General features: G+C 45.6%; 1 protein-coding gene across 1 annotated transcript in view; it reads right to left on the bottom strand.

Annotated features, from left to right (window-relative positions):
* LOC307074207 (netrin receptor UNC5D-like) overlaps positions 1-21,367 on the bottom strand; it is a gene marked incomplete at both ends in the record, with an annotated part of 172,223 nt that overhangs the window by 64,447 nt on the left and 86,409 nt on the right. The window contains 3 exons of the mRNA XM_079734232.1: positions 2,884-2,987; positions 3,410-3,553; positions 12,565-12,762. Coding sequence (XP_079590358.1) covers positions 2,884-2,987; positions 3,410-3,553; positions 12,565-12,762 — 446 coding nt within the window. The remainder of the gene's footprint in view (positions 1-2,883; positions 2,988-3,409; positions 3,554-12,564; positions 12,763-21,367) is intronic.

The following is a 21,367-nucleotide window of genomic DNA, read 5'->3' as shown; positions in this document are numbered from 1 at the left end:
TTCGCTTGACTAAATAAAGAAAATAATATTGCAGTGTTGGGAGGGTCAGGGAAATGATGACCCAATGAAATAAATAAATACTTTTTGTAATCAATCATCTGTGTCAGGAAGATGGCGTGTATGGACCACTGCCCATGATAGTTGCCACTGGCTTTGCTGGGGAACAGCAGCCTACAGGGGTTCTGGTTCTGGATAGGTTCAAACGATGGACAGCTTGACCCGTTTGTAGAACGATAGGCAATGCTCGTACGCATTGTCACAGGTGAGCCACTGTACCAAGCTAGAAGGTATAAGTGCGCATGTGTGTTTGTACCGGGGTGGTGATTGCTTGTGGCTACCCAACGGATGCCGGTTAAATGAATGAACCCTGTGAATGCTGAATAAATATCCTGAAAGATACAAAAGACTATTATTGATCACATCCTAAAACACCGTTGACCTCCATCCCAGTCCAGCTGCGCCGCTACAGGTGGTAGCTAACACACAACAACACAGAATCCATCAACAAAATAATGGTTTCTGCACTCCAGAATCACGCTAGACAGTCTGTGAATGGCCGAAATAGCAACCATATCGTTTAATAATAGTAGTGTTATTTGTTCAATCTGGTTCAAAGCGGTGTGAGCTAATGCTAATACATGCCGTTTTTGTACCAGCCTGTGTTTTAGCTTCACCTTGAGCAACAAGGCGAGGCTCCCAAAATTCCCTCCTGGTGGGAGGATAATAACTAATAACTCCATGACTGTGGGCCCAAAGTCTCTGACTCTGTTCCGTGGGAAGTGGAAGTGATAGGAAGGTAATTAGATTTGCATGGTAAGATTGCGTTTTTTCACGTTGCTCCATTCATTTCAATCAAAACATTGATTGAAACCTTATACACACACAGACACACACACACACACACACACACACACACACACACACACACACACACACACACACACTTTAATTATTTTTTTGAATCCACCAATTACATCACAAGAGACAGGACACAAATATTTCAGAGATGAGATAGTTCTTTGTTCAAGGGTACAAAAAACATCTCCTGCGCCACACTACAAGACAGCCTATCACTGCTGATATGGAACAGAACCTTGCTAGTTGTGTTTAGATTTTCTGCTGGAGAGCCCTGCCAGCCATAACAAACTGAAAACATGGTTGTGGACATGCCCCAAGCTGACAAAAATGAACACTATTAGCTTGCACTGATAGCCTAGGTCCCTTTGCATTTCCAGAATGGGCTGGTACTTAATGATTTTATCGTTGAAAGCAATTTCCATGTGGAGATCAAACACACACACACACACACACACACACACTCGCACCACCCACCCCCATGTTGTGATGAGTTTCAGGAATCAGACCAACAAATCCAAGCCAATCTGAATGACACCAGGAGGGCACTCTGAACCACGTCAGGATGGGTCACAATCTTCTCTGTGTCCCTGGGGTGAAATCCCATTCCCCCACCCGTCTGAGGAAATGTTTGTGTTCATCACATTATAATTACATTGGAAGGGCTTTGGGTGAACTTTGAGAGAGAGAGAGAGAGAGAGAGAGAGAGGAGCTTTATTAATAAAAAAACTTGAAACTCTAACTAACATTTGTGAAAAAAGCAAACATTTGAATATTTAAATGTGGTTCTGTCGACCATTGTGTTGTTGTGTTGAGCATTTAAACAAATGATCACAATGCTACAACAGATGCAAGACCCTGGAACAAAATAAGCAAAATAAGTCGAAATCTGCCGTGTCTTAGGCTCAAATAAAGTTTAGCAATTAAACAAATCACCCACCGCTGCAGCAGATGCCAGAACCTGGAACAAAAACACTAAACCTGTCTCTGAATATTGAGGACTCTGAATGACTCAGACTACCATGGAGTCAGTTAGGGACACTTGTATCCAAAGCATGCTACAGACTGAACACAGTTGAGAATACGTGTCAACAGTAGGTCAGGGTTTGGCCTCTCATACAAGGGTGATTAGGGTAGGCTGTCGACATAAAAGCCAGAACCATTCAGCTGGGAGTGAAACAGCCACACCAATGGGTCCCAACTGTTTGTGGCCCTTGACCCCATTTCTAGCTCTGGAAATGTTGGCAACCCCAACTTCAACTTTTGTGAACACAGATTGTTTTAACCTCCAAAAAACAATTACAACATCTATGTCCTGGTGAAGTTCATCGCATCGCTCTATCACACAATAATTAATAAGAGACAGTTTGCTCCTGGCTGTGAATCAATAGGCAGTTATTTCCTATAATCAGGACTTTTATGAGATTAAAAAGGTTTGGTAAAATGGGTCATCAAACATCTAAAGCTTATGTCTGCAATCCCCTGCAACCCCATGTGCCTCTCAGGGGACCCCGAGTAGGGTCCCGACCCCAAGGTTGGGAACCACTGCCCTACACGATCCCGCCACAAAACATTGCATCATGGTCCTTGTTCTCAGACTGTTTGTTAAGATTCCTGTTCCCCCTCTCCCCACTGTCCCAGAGCTGCCTGATACACCCCCACAGTATCCACTTCTCAGACACCCTCAGACCAGTGTGGGAGGAGGGATAAGGAAGGTACAACCACAAAGCCTTCATGGTTGTAAAGGATATTGGTATGGCAATACCCAGAGAAGGGTATTGCCACAGATATTCTTCTGTGTCCTGGGGCGGGTGGAAAGGTGACACTGTGCTTTTAAAGGTGATTGGTCTTAACTAACAAGGGCAGGAGGTGTGTGTGTGTGTGTGTGTGTGTGTGTGTGTGTGTGTGTGTGTGTGTGTGTGTGTGTGTGTAACATTAGAAATAACAAGGTGCTTTAACCGGTACAGGTTTGGATGGGGGGGGGGGGGTGGGGGGTGGGAGGTTGGGGACAAAGGGGAGGGACCGTACCTCGGCCAATGGCACGCCCTCTGGGGGCCGGCAGTGCAGCACGATCATGCCCTTAAGAGGCACCTCGGTGCCCTGGGGGTCCTGCTCAAAGTTCTTCCTCAGGTCTGGAAGGAAACAGCAGAGCAGAGCGGATCAGGAGGAGCACGCACACACACACACACATACACACACACACACACACACACACACACACACACACACACACACACACACACACACACACACACACACACACACACACACACACACACCTTAGATACATTAATGAATGTGAAACATAGACAAAGCTTTAAACAAACACACAAACACCATTTAAAACATAGACAGCATAAACACAATAGTCAGCAATTAAAACAAACAAAAACAAAATTTGAAACACCCACAAGACAAACTTTGAAAACAAAAAACAATATGTACACACTGACCTACGTGTGAATACACACACACACACACACACACACACACACACACACACACACACACACACACACACACACACACACACACACACAGCCCCCCCACTCACATGCGATGCGGACGCTGGCCTTGCGGCTCTTGGACGTCCCCAGGTGGCTCCAGGCGACACACAGACACCAGTAGTCCTCGGGCCCGTGGAAGTCCTCCACCTGCTGCCGCGACACGTTAATCAGGACCTCGCGGAACTTCACCCCTGGATGGAGAAGGAAAGACACCGTGGTGATTGACGGGAGGCGCGACAGAGCCGGGCCGGAAGCCAATGACTGAAAGGGGGCGGAGTCACACCTTGTGGTTCTTTGACGAGAGATTTTTATCTACGACCATCGCGAAGGAATCGAGCTTCCAGAGGAGGATTTGAAGAAGTGTGTTTCTCCAGTGGCTAGTCCACCCGGTAATTATTAGAGGCTCAAGATACGCTTTAACAAACAATTTCGGTGTCTGGACAGGATGTTTCAGCGTAACTGTCTTTTCCACCAGGATAACTTCACTAGTGCTGGCCGAGTTTGTGTTGCTGTTCACCGATTACTGGTGTACAGATCCCCATGGTTGGTCGAAACAAATACAGAGAAAAGAAATCGAAGCGCCCGTTCAACCAGATTTCAGCTGGCCTGCTATCAGAATCAAAATGATTAATCTAAAGTCTGATTTGTGAACAGACTCCCAGCATATTCCTGATAAGTATGTTCTTTTTGTTTTTTCAACCAAGCGGTTTGTTCAATGTTAAAGCAACACAAAATCCAAGTGACTACATGTTTCACCACATCAGCTGGTACTTGTGCGTGTCATTTCCAGGGACTCCCTGCACTTTAGCTCTCCCCGTGTGTCCTTGTTAATGAAACGGCCGTCACCTTTGTTAATGACTCATTATGTCCAGCTGTGTTCTTGGTGTTTGACCGCCGCGGTTTCTGTCACTCGTTTTCTCATTCGTATGTTTCTGTACGTTTCTGACCCATTTTATGCAGTCCATTAATTGAGTCCTAGTAGACCTGTAGGTAGGCCTATTTTTGTAATATGTGTAGTAGTGAGAAAGAAGCATTATTATTAAACATGTTCATACAGTTCCTATAGTTGGCAAGTAACAAACCTAAAACTTCTTCTGAATGGTTGCGAGTGAGCGTAAACATAGTATTATTTTGAAGATATCATACATAGTCCCCCCACCAAAAAATTCCCCACTACACCACTGGTTTGAACCAAAAAACCCTTACACTGGGAGTCAATCACCCTTATCATGAGACCATCCTGCGCCCCATGTTATGTTTCTATTACATAAACTGAAACCCAATCAAATTTTTGTCACGGCCAAAGCACTCTAAGCAGAGGGCCATATTTCCTCTACCAATCACATGACCTCATGGGGTCGCATCTTTTTCGGAGTAACCAATAGACGGCAGCACTCTACCCATTACATTTTCTTACCGATCAAAACACATCCCTCCTACAGTTTGTCCACTTAATACTGTTGAACTCTGAAGCGTGTCAAATTACAGAAACAAGATACGCTCTAAATATAATTGTCTCTTAATGCCCCACCGACTCATTAGCATAAAAAAACTGCAAAACAAGGAAAATGCTAATCGCACGGCGAAGCCCTTGAGCTAATTGTTTTTCTCTCCAGAAACACGCGATTCATTTGGCTTGAATAGTTTTATATAAAAAGACCCAACTCATTTAATCAGGTTTTGATATTATTCCATATATTGTCAATCCCCCCTCTTAAAATGGTACAGGGAGCCAGTGATGAACGGCTGGTTGCGAGGTCAGAACAGAATGAGCCTTTTAACATATGGCTGACCTAGATGTGTGTTGGGACTTATCCTTTTAGGGGGAGCAAGCCCTGTCCCTCGCTCTGGGATTACAAACACTGAGTTATGAATGTACCAATAGCAATAGACGCATTGCTGCCTTAAGCAGAAACTTTTTTCTTGCACGTTCTGCTCTCGGTGGATAACCACGCCGGCTGTTACCCACCGAGATAATAATTTTATTTTTAATGAAAACGGTAATTGTTATTGACAACATTTGTATCGGGGTTTACCGTTACACCGATAACCGTTACATCCCTAGTTGATTCAAAGCAAATACAGATTTCTTTCTCCATTTCTTTCTCCCCGGCTTTTTTTGGTTCTGATTCTGCCCACTTCTCCACCCCCCCCCCACCCCAAGGCCCATGGCTCAGGAAACAGCGCCAGGAAAACCTGTTCGCTGGCTTAGAAGACGCATCCTCCACCCTTAACTCTCCACCTGGCTCTATCGCCTCTGCTCTTCACTCCATCTCCAACACTCCCACTCCAGGAGGAAAAGGCTCCTTTTGTTTATGCAAAGAGATCCACTAATGCCCCGGTTCTCCTTGATCGCCCGCGTACTACCTTGCCTAGGCCCTTTTGCTCCCTCTCACCATTATTTTCACCTCTTCTTCTTTCTTTCTTTCACTCTCTCTATTTATTGCTCCACCTTTCTTGAACCTGTTTCCCACTCGATTTATTTATTCTCCACCTCTCTCTCTTCCTCGATTATTTTCTTCACCCCTCTCCCCACCTCACTCCCTCCCCCCCCCTCCTCACACTCACTCCAACCCATCTCTCTCTCCCTCCCTCCCCCAGGCCCCCTCATCTCCATTTCACTCCATTGTCTCGTGCTAATTCGTCCACTAAATCCCCTCTGAGTACGGCTGCCTGTGTTCCGCACTTCAAGCCATCCTCCCCCCAGCAGCCGCCCCAGGTACACCTTGACCCTTCGTATCTCTCTCTGTTTACAAGAATCGTGCTATCGACACTCCTGGAGCCCCTCCCACTCATGCCACCCAGCCGGCCGAGCTAGGCTAGTTAGCGTCACGCAGTTGTCCAGGCAGTGACCGTGACAGCTGACACAAGTTCTGGACGTGTCCGTCTGTCTCACTGGGAGGGGCGCAATCTGATACACTATCACTTTAATATTCAGTATGCAACTTTATGCTGTGCACAGAAAATCCATTGATAAGAAAAGTTGATTTCACACACACACACACACACACACAGACTCCCCGTCTCCTCCGGTCCACTCAGGGCTTGGGGTGGGGGATTGCTCTGGGAGCGTTGGATGTAATCGAAGCGCCCAGCGGTGGACTCCCACGAGCCACGACTCCTCTCCCCTCCACTCCTCCTCCTCTTTCGCCTTATCTCTCCTCTACCCCCCGTTCAGCCCTCCTTCCCCTTCTATCTCTCCATCAAAAGACTCTGCAGGAGCCGCCACTACAAGTCCAGACCCCAACCCCCCTTAGATCAGTCACTACCCCCCAGCCTCCCTATCTCTTTCCTCCTCCTCCTCCTCCTCCTCCTCTTCCTCCTCTTCCTCCTCTTCCTCTCTCCATCCGAGTATCAACTTTTCAGTTCTGGGTGGATGCCTGAACCCCCGCCGCCCCCCCCCCCTTCTCCCTTATCTCGCCCACGCAGTGGTGGGCGAGACTCTAATGTTGTTTGCTGTCTTAGTCGTTGACTTTGTAAATTTGGAATAAGTGCTTTGATATACTTCACTTCATGGCTTGGACGGGCTATTTTTGTACCGCTTGTTAACTTTTTTCCTGCAAACTTGAGTCCCCTCGGACGGTATAGGCTTTAGTCCAAAGTCCCTCCATCACTTTACAGTTCTTCCTAAAATCATCCATAAAAATGTATTAGTAGCAGTCGGTTTCCTGTGTGTCTGTATGTGTGTGTGTGTGTGTCGAGCCAGCCTGCTGGCATCAAAGGGCTTACCAATTGGACAAGGATGAGTAAATATAAACGACAGTATTGTATTTGAAAGACACATCCATATTGACCTTTTGATCATATAGTTCCGAACTCACACTGCATTTGGAGAGTTTTTTCTGGTGGGGGGGGGGGGGGGGGGGGGGGGGGGTAATGGGCTAAGGACAGTGAAAACTGCCTTGCAACATCCACACGCCGCGAGTACGAAACATCCTCGCTTCTTTAACCATGATCCAGCATCCAAGGTTTTCGTCGTCACACAACATAGCCTCCCAGTGCCACTTCATCTTCATCCACTCTATTATGCCCTTTTTTTAGTCTTAACTCAAACAAAGGACCATTGAAACATTGCAGGGCAGCATAGGTCATTCAAATGCAGAAATATCTGAAATATCTCTCCCATTTGTGTAAAGATGAAGAGCATATTCATGTTGATGACAGATTCCCTGAAGTATATCTGCAGCATCTAATAAAACGCCCTTGATGATATACATGTGTGGAGAGATATTGATGTATATTTACACATGCACACACAAAGACACACACCCCGACACACACAGACACAGACACACACACACACACACACACACACACACACACACACACACACCCACACACAGGATAAACATCATGGATCATTCAATCCTATAAATACATTTGTCCCGAGAGTGACGGCTGACTGACAGACATGGCTCAATCATTTGACTAAACACAACTTGACTCAACTATATAAGTCACAATATTGACAAAACAATATTGAAAAACATTACTATAATTGATCTGTAATTTCCTCTCCTCCTAATGCAATACGCTCACAATATGACTCAATAATATAACTCCATAACGTCCTAACTTATCATAACATTATTCACAATATGACTCAACAGTCTACCTCAATGATTTCATAACTTAACATAATTGTATACACAATACGACTCAACAATCTTACTTCATAAGGTCATAACTTATAACTTATTCCCAATACGACTCAACTATATTACTTCATAATGTCATAACTTATAACTTTATTCACAATATGACTCAACTAAATTACTTCTTAATGTCATAACTTAATTCACAATGTGACAAAACATTATGATTCGTAAGGTCATAACATAACTTTATTCACAATATAGACAACTATAGGAGTGGTTTGACTTGTATTACAACAGTATGACCCAAGTTGAGAAGGCTTGTTGACGATTAATAATAGCACGATTAAACTCAAGTTATATTTTTATATATGTGGGGACAGTATACTATATAGGACATTATTTATGTATATTTATAACGGGGAGATTTTTTTTCATTCATTTGATCATTTTTCATGGCTAACAATGTTGATCCTAGAATCCATCCCCAGTACCCCCTGGGCTGAGAAAGGACAGCAAGATCAAGTACACAGGCGTAACCGCGGCAACAACCGCCAATACATTGTTCGGACGACCACGGACAATTATTGCAGCTGCATTTTCCAGCGCAAACTCATTATATATACGCGAATAATGATTAATGATTCATCAATACAAACCATGTTTTGTGTGTGTTCAGCGTGAGCAGGGAACACCCTGGTGGTAACTCACAGAATGATTCTAACGACACGTGCTGGCTTTGACTCTCCGTTACCACACAAACACCAACTATAGCATACGCAGCAGAGCCATGACACAGCAGGAACCGTGCCCAAACAATATGTTCTGTTCTTTGTTTTCTTTCTATTTCGGTTCACTGTGGCTTGTATAGAGCTCCTGGGTAGCAACATGAGCCAAACTAGGAGCAAATGCAAGTTTTGTGACAGGCAACATCATGTAGTGAAGCCTGGCAGACATGATGCAAAGCAGCCCCATAGGGGGGGTTGTACCACAACATGGCAACCAGTACATTAAGCAGAAGAGAAAACAGAACCCTTGCTCGATAGGATTTGGTCGACTTGCTCTGGTCGAAAGCAAATAGAGCCAAAGAGAGCTTAGCATGGTTAGAGGGGGAAGGAAATAACAACAGGGAGCTATATCTGAACAAATGCTTTTCTAACTAGGCTGAGTGATTGCCAAGTATGTTGAAAGCAACATAGCTCTGGTTTATGACACAAATTTTGGCCATCAATCAGTGCTTTTATATGTTTCCATTTGTTCTCTTATCTGCCGCGACATTTACCGAACTGTTGAATCACAACCGTAGGATTCAAATCTGAAATCACAACATGAAATGATTGACTAAATCAGTGAGGAAATAATTTAATTATTTAGGTGTGTTTGTGATTGTGTGAGAATGTGTGAATGTCAACTATAACGTGTACACTACACCGTAATTTTAGCTGTTTTACAGATTAGCTGTTTGATGAGTTGTCGGCCCCCATTGTGGGTAAAGGGTAAGGGAACCCGTTCTGGGTAATGGAGGAATATCAAGCTGCTACGGCTTTGAAGCTCCCATCTCCTCCTAATCCAAAGTCTTGGAAGCAATTTCTTGGTGGTGAATGAATCAATCGCATGAATGAGAGGATGGCCACTACTACCCTAACCACACCGCACAAGCTCATTAAAAGAAGTATGGTGACTTGTGGATGAACGTGTTACTTGTCCATAGACTTATAGGGGAAGCATCTTTCCCCATCCTCACAAGTTATCGTTTCATAATAATAATACAGAGGATATGAATGATGAATGAATGAATGAAGGAGGATGATACATGAACAAATACATGATAAAGTTGGCCTTTGAAAGCACTCTCTGTATTCCGTATGTGTTCGACCAACAGTATTAGAACTATAAATAACTGTATAGCTGGATTTGATTTCAGGTAAAACCACTAATTACAGGGCCGAATGCCAGACATGGTTTTACCTAAAGGAAATTCAATACATTCTAGTAGATTATTATTATTGAAGTATTCACACCCTCCCAGTCATTTTTCCCTACAAATCCTTATGATTATGAACTATTTCCTGGACTATATATCATAAATGATTTATTTATTTATATGTACTTCTTTTGTCATTAAGTTGAGCCTCTTTTTGTGTTTGATAGAAACAAATTCTGTATACTCACACACATAGCAAGTTTCAATATAAAACGGATCCCCACAGTTTGTGTAAGGCTAACTTCATGATTAATACAGCCATTTGGCCTGTTACTCGGTGAACATTGTAATACTTCAACGCTGAAGGTTAACGGGAATATGTGGGGACGACGCTAGCAATGCGGAGGTTATTAACCAAGAATCCAGACTTTTGAATAATGTATGTTCATTACATTATGAATGACTAAGGTTGACAATTTATTTTGTATATGTTTATATTCAAGCAATGCATATGGAATTGGCAATGACGTCAGGATTCATGGACTATCATGTTTATTGAATAACATGTCAGGACATAAATGATGACTTTTGTAGTATTCTATTTGGTCCATAATTAATCCTTCATTTATTCATGATAGCTATTTTAATTATTTTGCATTAGAAGTTGGAATAACATGATAAAATAAGTAATTTTAGCTAGTTTGTATTACAGTACTTACGGGAACAGGTACAATATTTTGCTGCAAGAGGTCCTAAAAATACCATTAAAGAGTCGTAAATTAAATATAACAAATACGAGGCTGGTGACTATATATACACACATTCTATTTGACCTCACAGCATGACCAGCCCACTCTGTGCAAATATATCCTATATTAGCTGCAGATGAGATCAGAAAGTGCTGAATAAAATAAAAATATAAATGGGCACTTCAACTTCTTTCTTATTTTCAGTCCTCTGGCATGCTAGTCCAGAATAAAGATCCATCTCGCAATGTCTGGCAGCAGTGTGTGTGTGTGTGTGTGTGTGTGTGTGTGTGTGTGTGTGTGTGTGTGTGTGTGTGTGTGTGTGTGTGTGTGTGTGTGTAGGGGGGGAGCTGCATTGCCTGCTACTCACTCTCTCTCTGCTGCCCTCCCCGTACTTTCACAGCCACTCTGTCTCTCTCTCTCTATCTCTCTTTATCTCTCTCACAATTTTCCCTCCCTCCCTCCCCCTCCCTCCATCCCCTACCCATTCCTCTCCCGTTCTCTCCCCCGTCTTCTCTCATTTCATCCACTATCTGCCCCAACTGTCCCAGAGGAGGGTGAGATAGAGAGAGAGGGCGAGAGAGAGCGATAAAGAGGGCGAGAGATGGCTAGAGTGAGAAAGAGAGAGACAGAAGTAGAGAGCGAAAGGAGAGCGATGGTGACTGGTGATAAGGAGACAGATGGGAGTGGGTCTATAAACGACCGAGCCAGTGAAGACGTAGCGACCGGGTCTCGGCCGCTAACAGCAGATAGCCATCGGGCTCGTTGGTCATGGCCTTCACATTCACAATTAGGAACGGTATTTTGAGGCCACACTTTTTTGTGTCGTAACCCTTCACGTATTTCGTGATTATATCCAATTCAGGATCGCTGCAAGTTATCGCAAATTGGAGCGAAAGTTTTGATTCCACCAATTTAACTGCGAATGTGTGATTTTGCCCATCGTTCTTCTGGTCGTCAAGTCGACGTGTTTAACTCCATAGTTGTCATTATGATCTCTCTTCTCGCTTGAAAACCAATCTTGATCAAGATCGGGTTGATCCAGTTCAATTCTTTCAGCGCGAACATGGAGCCACATAAAGGCGGGATCAAACGCGGCCCGCGTTTCAGCGGGTTGCATCACACATCAGCCAACCGACCTTCATCATCTCTCAGGCACTGAAAGACGCAGTATCGAACAATCAAACAATAAAAGCCTTTTATGGCTGAGGGGCTACTGCGCTCCTATTACCGCCATATTAAACGTGACACATGAGCTAACGCTGCCAGGCAGATATATACTTTAAGGGTTAAGGGGGGGAGCTAGAGGTTATATATGTGCATGTGTTTGTGTGTGTGTGTGTGTGTGTGTGTGTTTGTGTGTGTGTGTTTGTGTGTGTGTGTGTGTGTGTGTGTGTGTGTGTGTGTGTGTAATGTGTGTAGGTGTGTGTACGTATGTACAAGAATTGTGTACTTTATATGCGTAGGATTGAGTTGAAGTTGGAGGTTGTGTCTATGACGAGTGTGTGCGCGCATGAGCATGCATGACTGCATGGGTGCATATGTGTGTGTGTGTGTGTGTTTTTGTGTGTGTGTGTGTATATGCCTCACTGCACAGTGTAGTGTACTGGGATCTGAACCTGTGTCTGTATATATAGCTGTAGTGTTTTTTTTCCAAACTTACGGTACACTGAATCCAGTGTGTGTGTGTATGTTTCGGGGAGGGTGGGGTGTCCAGTACACACTGTATCCAGTTTTGTGTGTGTCTGCATGTGTGTGTGTGTCTATCTGAGTGAGTGAGTAAGTGAATTTATGAGCGAGCGAGTGAGTAAGTGAGTGAGCAAGGTAGCGAGTGAGTGTGTGCGTGTGTGAGTAGTGTGTGTGTGCGTGCATGCGTGCGTGCTCGGTGCATGCGTGCTCGGTGCGTGTGTGTGTGCGTGCGTGAGGTACGGTCGTACCGGTGCCCAGGTCGGTGTGCTCCTGGGCCAGGTGCTGGCTCTGATGGACCCATTCCCCGTTGCACTTGAAGAAGATCTGCAGCGCGGGCTGGGCCCGGCAGCGCAGCTTGATGGGGTTGCTCTTGATGATGTAGGCGTCGTCGGGCTCCTGCAGGAAGCGGGGGAGGGTCCCGGACTGGAGGGACTCGCCCCTGGACCCTGGGACACACACACAGGCACACGGTCACTACATACATCTATACACAAGGTCACAGTGCCTTTACCTGGACATTACAGTTGTGTTAGTCCGGTTTGTGGGATTTTGAGTTTGTTTGATTTCCCCGGCTCATTATTCACCCTCAAATAAAAAATGTATAAATATATTGAATAAATACATTAATTCATTAATTAATAATAATAATAAGGCTGTGCATGCTGGGTCTGCGTTGATGTGTGTTTGTGTGCATGTGTGTGTGCTTCTGTGTGCGTGCGTGTGTGTGCATGCAACTGTGACAGCGCCGCTGTAAATCACACAGATTTGCACCCTGACTTTCCTCGTCCCACACTGCGGCACACAACCATTCACTCCCTTTTTGCTCCGGAGCCCCAACAACGAGACACGCTTTTAATTTGAAAGCGCCTAGCTGCAGGCGACTCCTTGGCCTGGTACAGAGTGCCTCCATTTGTTCAGCGTGGGTGCAATGAGATGGCATGTTTATGTTTGGTTAAACACAAAGCACAGACGTGGGCCCCCATGCGAGGGCCCTATTCATCAGAGGAAGACACCGCTGAACCCGGGCCCCACACCAGCACAGGACCTCGCAACCAGAGTAATTGTTCATTTGTTTACAGTTTGCGCTGTTTTTCTTGTGGTGAGACAGAGTGAGCGGGGCGATGGGGTGGTGGGGGGGATATGGCCGATTGTTCAATGGTATTGTATTTCAACACTGAGATCTATTAACACAGAGACATCTCTGGCGTCTCTGGTACATCATGTTTTATGATTGATGATGTCATATTATTGCTGACACATTTGTAATCATTAGATGGGCCATTCTATTTAATTTTCAAATTAAACTCTGAGTGATCAAGCTCATTTACATATTTTAAAATCAATACACCTGACCTCGCTCCTCCCTCCCACACCTTCTGGTTCTTTCCTGGTCACACAAGTGAGCCCCAGATACATCCTGCCAGTCTGGTGGAAAAACAAGATGTCACTGCCATAGGGCTGATAGACTTTTAGACTTAGACTTGGTTTTATTGATCCTTTTGGGATAACTCCCTCAAGGAAATTGAATTGCCAGTAGCTTACAGAAACACAACACTATATATATATATATATATATACAGTATAAGATAAAACAATAAACTCTTAGCTAACTATAAAAAGTAAACAATAACAGTAAACCATATTGAAAGTAGAGTAAGTAAAACAGGATTCAAGTAAAATAAAAGGAAACAAATGTAGAGAACTGTATAGAGGATAAACATAGATAGATATATGGCTGTGTATGGCATTGTGTTGTTATACCGTGGATAAATAAATAAATAAATAAATGATGAATGACAAATGACATTCGCAGAAATTAGCAGTTAAATAAATTAAATTAGCAGTTAAATTAAGCGGTGGATTAGGTTATTGCACAAAAAAAGAAGAATAGTGTCCATGTATGTATATGGGTAGATTAGATTATTACACAGTAATAGGTTATTACACAGTGCACCACTCTTTCCCTTCTGACCTCTTTACTCTATTTCCTCTATTTCCTCCTCCTCTACCCGAGTGAGGAGTTGTGGAGTGTGATGGAATGAGGGACAAAGGAGTTATTTAGTCTGTTGGTCCTAACCATGGGAAGGAGCAGCCTTCCACTGAACAGGCTCCTCTGGTTGCTGACGATGGTGTGCAGGGGGTGGCTGGCATTGTCAATAATGTCCAGCAGTTTGTCACCAGTGAGTCCAGCTTCATGCGGACCACAGAGCTGGCCCGCCTGATCAGTTTATCCAGTCTGTAGGTGTCCCTCTTGTATATGCTGCCTCCCCACCACACCACAGTGTAGAAGAGGACGCTGGCAACCGCAGACTGGTAAAACATCCACAGCAGTTTTCTGCAGATGTTGAGGACCGCAATCTCCTAAGGAAGTACAACCTGCTTTGTGTCTTCCCATACAGGTAGGCTGGTGTGTGTTGTCCAGTCCAGTTTATTATCCAGCCACACCCCGAGGTATTTGTAAGACTTTACAGCCTCCACCTCAGCTCCCTCTAGCAGGACTGGTCTGGACCACCCAAAGTCAATGACCAGCTCCTTCGTCTTAGAGGTGCTGAGCTGTAGCCGGTTAGTGTGGCACCAGAGAGCAAAGTCCCCCACCAGACTCCGACACTCCTCCTCTCTGTCACCCCTGATAAACCCAACGATGGCTGTGTCATTGGCGTACTTCTGTATGTGACATAGCTCCGAGTTGTAACAAAAGTCTGAGGTGTACAGGGTGAAGAGAAGAGGGGCCAGCACTGTGCCCTGGGGGGCTCCAGTGATGCTGACCACAGCGTCAGAAGTGGTGTCCTTCAGCCTGACGTACTATGGCCTGTCAGTGAGGTAATCGTCAATCCAGTCCACCAGATAGGGGTCCACTCCCATTCAGTTTGTTCTGAAGCATAGGGGGCTGGATGGTGTTAAAGGCACTGGAGGCACTGAAGTCCAAGAAGAGAATCCTCAATGTGCTGCTTCCCTTATCCAGATGGCAGTGGACTCGGTGTAGCATGTATAGGATGGCGTCCTCCACACCAACATCTGGCTGGTACACGAACAGCAGGCAGTCCTTGGCGTGTTGTACCTGGGGCCTGAGGAGGCTGAGGAAGAGCCGCTTTAACGGCTTCGTCAGGTGTGAAGTGAGTGCCACCGGTCGGAAGTCATTCAGCTCGCTGGGCCTGTTCTTCTTTGGAACCAGAATGATGCAGGATGTCTTCCAGAGCGTGGGCACTATCCCTAGCCACAGGCTAAGGTTGAAGATCCGTTGTAGTGGTTCCCCAAGTTCTGCAGCGCAGGTCTTCAGTAGTCTCGGACACACTTTGTCCGGGCCTGCTACTTTCCTGGGCCGGAGCTTCCTCAGCTGTCCTCTGACCTGGTCTGTGGTGATGTGAGGCGGGGATTGTGCTGAGGTTGGGGGGGGGGGGTTGGGGGGGATGAGGGCTGTTTGAACCTATTGAAGAAGTCATTCAGCTCGTTCGCCCTCTCCATTGTCTGCATTGTCCCCCCAGTAGCTCTGGTCTTCGTGTTGTGACCTGTGATGGTCCTCACACCTTCCCAGATCTCCCTCATGTTGTTCTCCCTCAGCTTCTGCTCCACCTTTCTCCTGTAGCTGTCCTTAGCTTCCCTCACAGTGTTTCACCTCCTGCTGTGCTGCCTTCATGGCCTCCCTGTCCCTGCTCCTGAAGGCAGCCTTTTTCTTGTTGAGGACAGCCTTGGATTCCCGCGTTACCCATGGCTTGGTATTAGGGTAGCCGCGGACAGTCTAGACAGGGGAGACCACGCCTGCGTAGGAGTTCAAGTACTCCATCAGACAGTGTGTCATCCCCTCTATGTCTTCACCATGCAGGTCGATCAGCACATCCCATACTGTGGTGTCGAAACAGTCTCTCAGGGCACTTTCCATCTCAGGGGACCACCTCCTGATGGTGCGTGTCACCGGCTGTCTTTGGACCAGGGGGGTGTACAGTGGCTGTAGGGGAACCAGGTTGTGATCAGACTTCCCCAGTGGGGGGAGGGGAGTCGCTCTGTTTGCATCCCTCACATTAGCATACAGGAGATCAATTGTCCTGTTGTTTCTGGTAGGACAGTCTACAACCTGGTGAAAAACTGTCAAAGTAGAATCCAAAGTTACGTGATTAAAGTCCCCAGAGATGATCATAAATGCCTCAGGGTGCTGTGTCTGCAGCCTTGCCGTGAAGGAGTGGATCTTCTCACAGGCACACAATCTCTTCGCAAGAAGAGTAAAAAGTAGAAAGAAAGAGGTTAAAATCTGTTAAAAAGTCCTTAAAACTGGAGAGCTACTGGAGAGGCAGCTGTCTCCCACAGCGCCATGGCAACTTCAAGACACACACCAAGACACACACACACACACACACACACACACACACACACTATCAGAAACACACACACAGAAACCAACACACACACACCAAGACACACACCCAGACACACACACAATATCAGAAACACACGCACATACATACACACCCAGACACAAACACACACACACACACTCTCTATCAGACACACACACAAACACACACACACACACACACACACACATACACTATCAGAAACGCACACACACACACACCCAGACAAAAACATAGACCATATCGCACGCATGCAGTGTAACAAGTGCACAGTAGAGAAGTCTGTTGATACAAACAATAGTGTTATAGCTTGGGAAGCAGGTGCAGCAAATATTGTTTACCTGTGAAAAATATCCGCAGGTGCTTAATAAATAAAAACAATAAAAACAGTTTGTAATAAAAATCTTTTCAAAATTCATTTCAAAGCAAGTAGTAGTTTAACTTGACAAAGCCCAGAAAGCAGCAACTGTGATTTCAATAATTCAGCATAGATAGGAAACAGCAATCTAGCAGATCACTGATATCTGACGCACCTCACAGTGCGTCAGACATCGTTCAGTCAGCTTCTATGTATCTCATAGAAAAAGTCAGTACCAAGCACTCATAAATACTAGTACAAGGACAGGGGGGGAGAGAGAGAGAGAGAGAGAGAGAGAGAGAGAGAGAGAGAGAGAGAGAGGTTCAACGTTAAGAGACCGGCCAATCCAAAAAGGGCTGTTGCACTAATAAATCCTTCAACAAGCAGCAATGAGAAGCATAATCACAAGCATTTTGAGAGTACAACTCATTTCTAAGATCATTGCTTCATCTATTATCTAATAATCATGACAAGGGCCGGAATGTCCCATAACCTCTAATCGCATCAACTTTTGCTCGGCCGACATATCCCATATCCCTTTCCCGATCACATAAAGGGCCACTAAAACCACTACTGAACAACACCACCACCCCCTCCACCACCTCCAACCCCACCACCACCTCCAGTTGTAGCAGTGCCATGGCATTAGGGTTGCACAGTTAATTGTTTTATTTAATCCCTTCTGCAATTAGCAAATCAGTAAAGTTACAATCAATGCATTCCAATTTCCTTTTATAACAAAATTGTATGAATAACTAAATAAATGATATTGCACATTGCCATTTGCTATTTCATTCAAATCTAATCATCAATGTTTACAACTCAGCATAAGCACCATTACCAATCACAGACGTTGCTAATAGTTATTAATAGTAACTTCCATGGGCGGGCTGAGGAATCGCTACCGCTCGTTACACGACGCAAGGCAACGCAACGTGGTTGCCAGGTTGGCAAACTGTATCGATAATCTGTTAATTGCAATGAATAAACGAAATCACAATATTATGGAAGATAATCGCATTCATCATTTTTGTCAAGGTTTTACCCAGTGGCAACTCCCCCCGCCCCCCTTAGACAACACGGGATGATAAGCGCTTGGTAGTAACCAGGCAGGAGGCAGCTGCTTACACATAACAAACAACCTCCCAAATGTACTAATGAATTCTCTGTTTTGTTAACTAACAAGCGGAAGAATACTTATTTGTTAATCAGCGACACACAAGCGCTGTTGACATTTCGTAAACAGGGGAAAAAAACACCACAACCCTCCCCTCTGCTGCCTATGCTTGTGAAGGAGGAGTGTGATGCCGTGTGTGTGTGTGTGTGTGTGTGTGTGTGTGTGTGTTTGTGTGTGTGCGTGTGTGTGTGTGTGCGTGTCTGTATGTCTGTGTGTGATGGTGCATGTGTGTGTGTGATGGCGTATGTGATGGCATGCATGTGTACATGCATTGAGGACACAAGTTTATCTGCATGCAAGCAACAGTCTATTTGTATGAATACACAACATAAATAGAGTCTGGCAATAGTCAACAGTCCATTGATCAAAGCGGCTGATGTCAAGGTATGGTTTAGTGTCTGTAGTTGTGGGTGGAGGCGCGCGGCGCTCGCGGCAGCAGATGGAGCAGTCTGCCTTCCGGAGCAGAGGTGAGCGGAGCAGAGGATCCGGGGGTGGAGGGAGAGATTTTGCTGTGTGTGTGGAGAGAGCAGATGAAGGGTGGGTGTTGGAGATAGAGAGGAAGGCACCAAGGGAGCATATGTTTAGTTCAACCAAATGTGAACCATGAAGACTTATCCCAGAGCAATTTCAAGAAAATACTTTGGGAGGACATTTCTTTATTATTAAAATGTCTTTAACCTCGAGGACAGAAGAAGTATTTATTTATATTCCACCAAGCATGGAGACGACCGGCTTATTGCCAGTTTGAGAAGGGAATGTCCCCAATCATAATACCATCCCCATACATGCACTCACTCATACTTTACACAGACTTACACTGCACTTCAGTGCAATACTACTGTGTGCTGCAATTTAACAATGGATTCTATGCATAAAAACAGGATCCAACATGATAATGAACACTATCCGCCAAGGCATTATGTCCAGCGAGTTCTTCCAGCTCCATAGTGGTGTGTGTTATGAAATACCAGTTGCTTACTACTACAGTACTGAAGTACCAATTGCTTACCAACGCCCCCCAGCCCATCTCCCGCCATTTCCCAGTGCCCCCCCGGAGCACGTCTGTGAGGGACATCAAAGGAACTGTAGAAATGGCAGAACAAACTTCTTAGTTCATTCTCCCTCCAAACACGAGACCTCATTCAGGCCGCACGCCCACACGGGCGTCTCTTGTCAAAGAACACACACAGCTGAGAGAAGAGCTGAGAGCATGGCCACCAGAGACAGACATGTCAGTGTGTGTGTTTGTGAGCGTGTGTCTGTGTGAAGTGTGTGTGGGTGTGTATTGCCTTCTTCAAATATTGATGCAACCCTCTGGTCTATTATCTGAGGACTGTGCTTGTGTGTGAACACACATACACACAAACATGGAAGCACACGCAGCGCGCACACACACACACACACACACACAAACATGGACACATGCGCAGTGAACACACAAACACACACACACACAAACATTGACACAAAATCAGAGCACACACACACATACACACAGCGCACACACACACACACACACACACACACACACACACACACACACACACACACACACACACACACACACACACACACACACACACACAGCGAGCACACACACCCCAGTTGCGCCCTTACGATCATTTATAGAAATATATGAAGGGAAACAGATCTATGATATATGTCATTTCAAATTAAGGGGAAATTAATCATGTATCACTTTAAATATAACTCCTCTGAGGGCGCAACCACTCTAGGCCATCTGTACCGCGCCCAAGTCTGTTTCAAACCTGTACTGTGCTCAAGTCTAGATCGTTTGGCTAGTGTGAGCAAGCCAACCGTACTCAAGTCCACTTCAATTCCGTGGCCTGAGCACACTTCGGAGAGGTGTGCTCAGGCCATGGTACATATGCTAATGAGCCGACATGCGCACACGCACGGCTACGCAACCTTAGCTGGATGACGTATAGTCCATGCGACCCTTCTTTCCCATTAAACAAAAAACATGACTGCTAGCGGTTCACGTTGGTGCGATAGTGAAGTGAGTTTTTGATCAAAAATGCCCTGTTTGTCACGGCGTGGGCTTTCTTTGTTCACCGGAGAAGGCGGGGCTGCGCTGGTCTTTCAACGTCTTTGTTTAATATGACACCTTCTCTCACATGATCAGCTGCTCGCGGATTTTACTTTCTCTCAAGTTAGAAGTCAACTACTAATGATCATATCGCTGCGTTGTCTCTGTGGAGACAGCGCAGCAACACCACTGGAACCGTGGAGCCGGGAAGCAGGGAATTTACCTCGGGGAGTGTAAACGCGCGGACGGTGCCGCGAAAAAGGCGTGGATAAAACGGCCTATTTGGCAGTGTAAAAACGCTCTGTGAGAGAGGGCTGTATCTGAGTAGAACGGCTCCAAATGAGCAGCAAAGTCAGTAAAGTGTCAACTGTGTTCTCTGTGTTGTTCTGCTAAGCAGCGGACGCTTGGTGGTGACATATTACGACGTGATGACAAGAGGCAACCGTACTCAGGGCCAGTTGAGATTGCCTAGTGTGAGCACAGGCCAGCGCACAGCAGGGGGCGGCGGGGGGCAATCGTACTTGAGCATGGTACAGGTGTGAAACGGACGTGGGCATGGTACAGATGGCCTAGTGTGAGTGCACCCTGACTCTCCCAGCCCCACCACCATCACCACCATCACACAGATGAACATGGGGTGTGTTTGCTTGAATGTAGTTGATGTTGGCTGCAGATGAAGGAGGCGGAGTGGATGTAGGTCAACCAGTGACTGGCAGGGGGGTAGATGCATCGGGGGGGCGGGGTTCTCGGGACTCGCGGCTATATTAAAGGAGAGGAGGTGGAAGGAGGTGATATAAACCGGACTACAGCAGTTTTAGGGGCTGAGGCACAGCAGCCGTCACTCGACTCAGGGATTTAGAAGAGTGATTCCTGGTCGGTGGGGGGGCTTTACGTCCCCGCTGGTTAGAAGGAACAGCCAGAGGGGCTCTGGCTGTGGAGATAAACCGCCGCTTGGCTGTTGTGCCAAAAGTGTTAAAATGGGGGATCCATGACTTCATTATGGCGGCTTACTGTAGCGCTAGATAGTATTTTAAAAATGCTGATTTTTTTCACTTTTTTTGTAAACGTTGCCAAAAATGAATTGTATTTTGGGTGGATTTGCGTTGCTGGGAAGTTAAGT

This window comes from Pollachius pollachius (assembly GCF_949987615.1).
Source record: "Pollachius pollachius genome assembly, chromosome: 4".
Lineage (NCBI taxonomy): Eukaryota > Metazoa > Chordata > Actinopteri > Gadiformes > Gadidae > Pollachius > Pollachius pollachius.
Note: the sequence above shows the minus strand (reverse complement) of the source record. Positions and strands in the feature narration are given on the sequence as shown.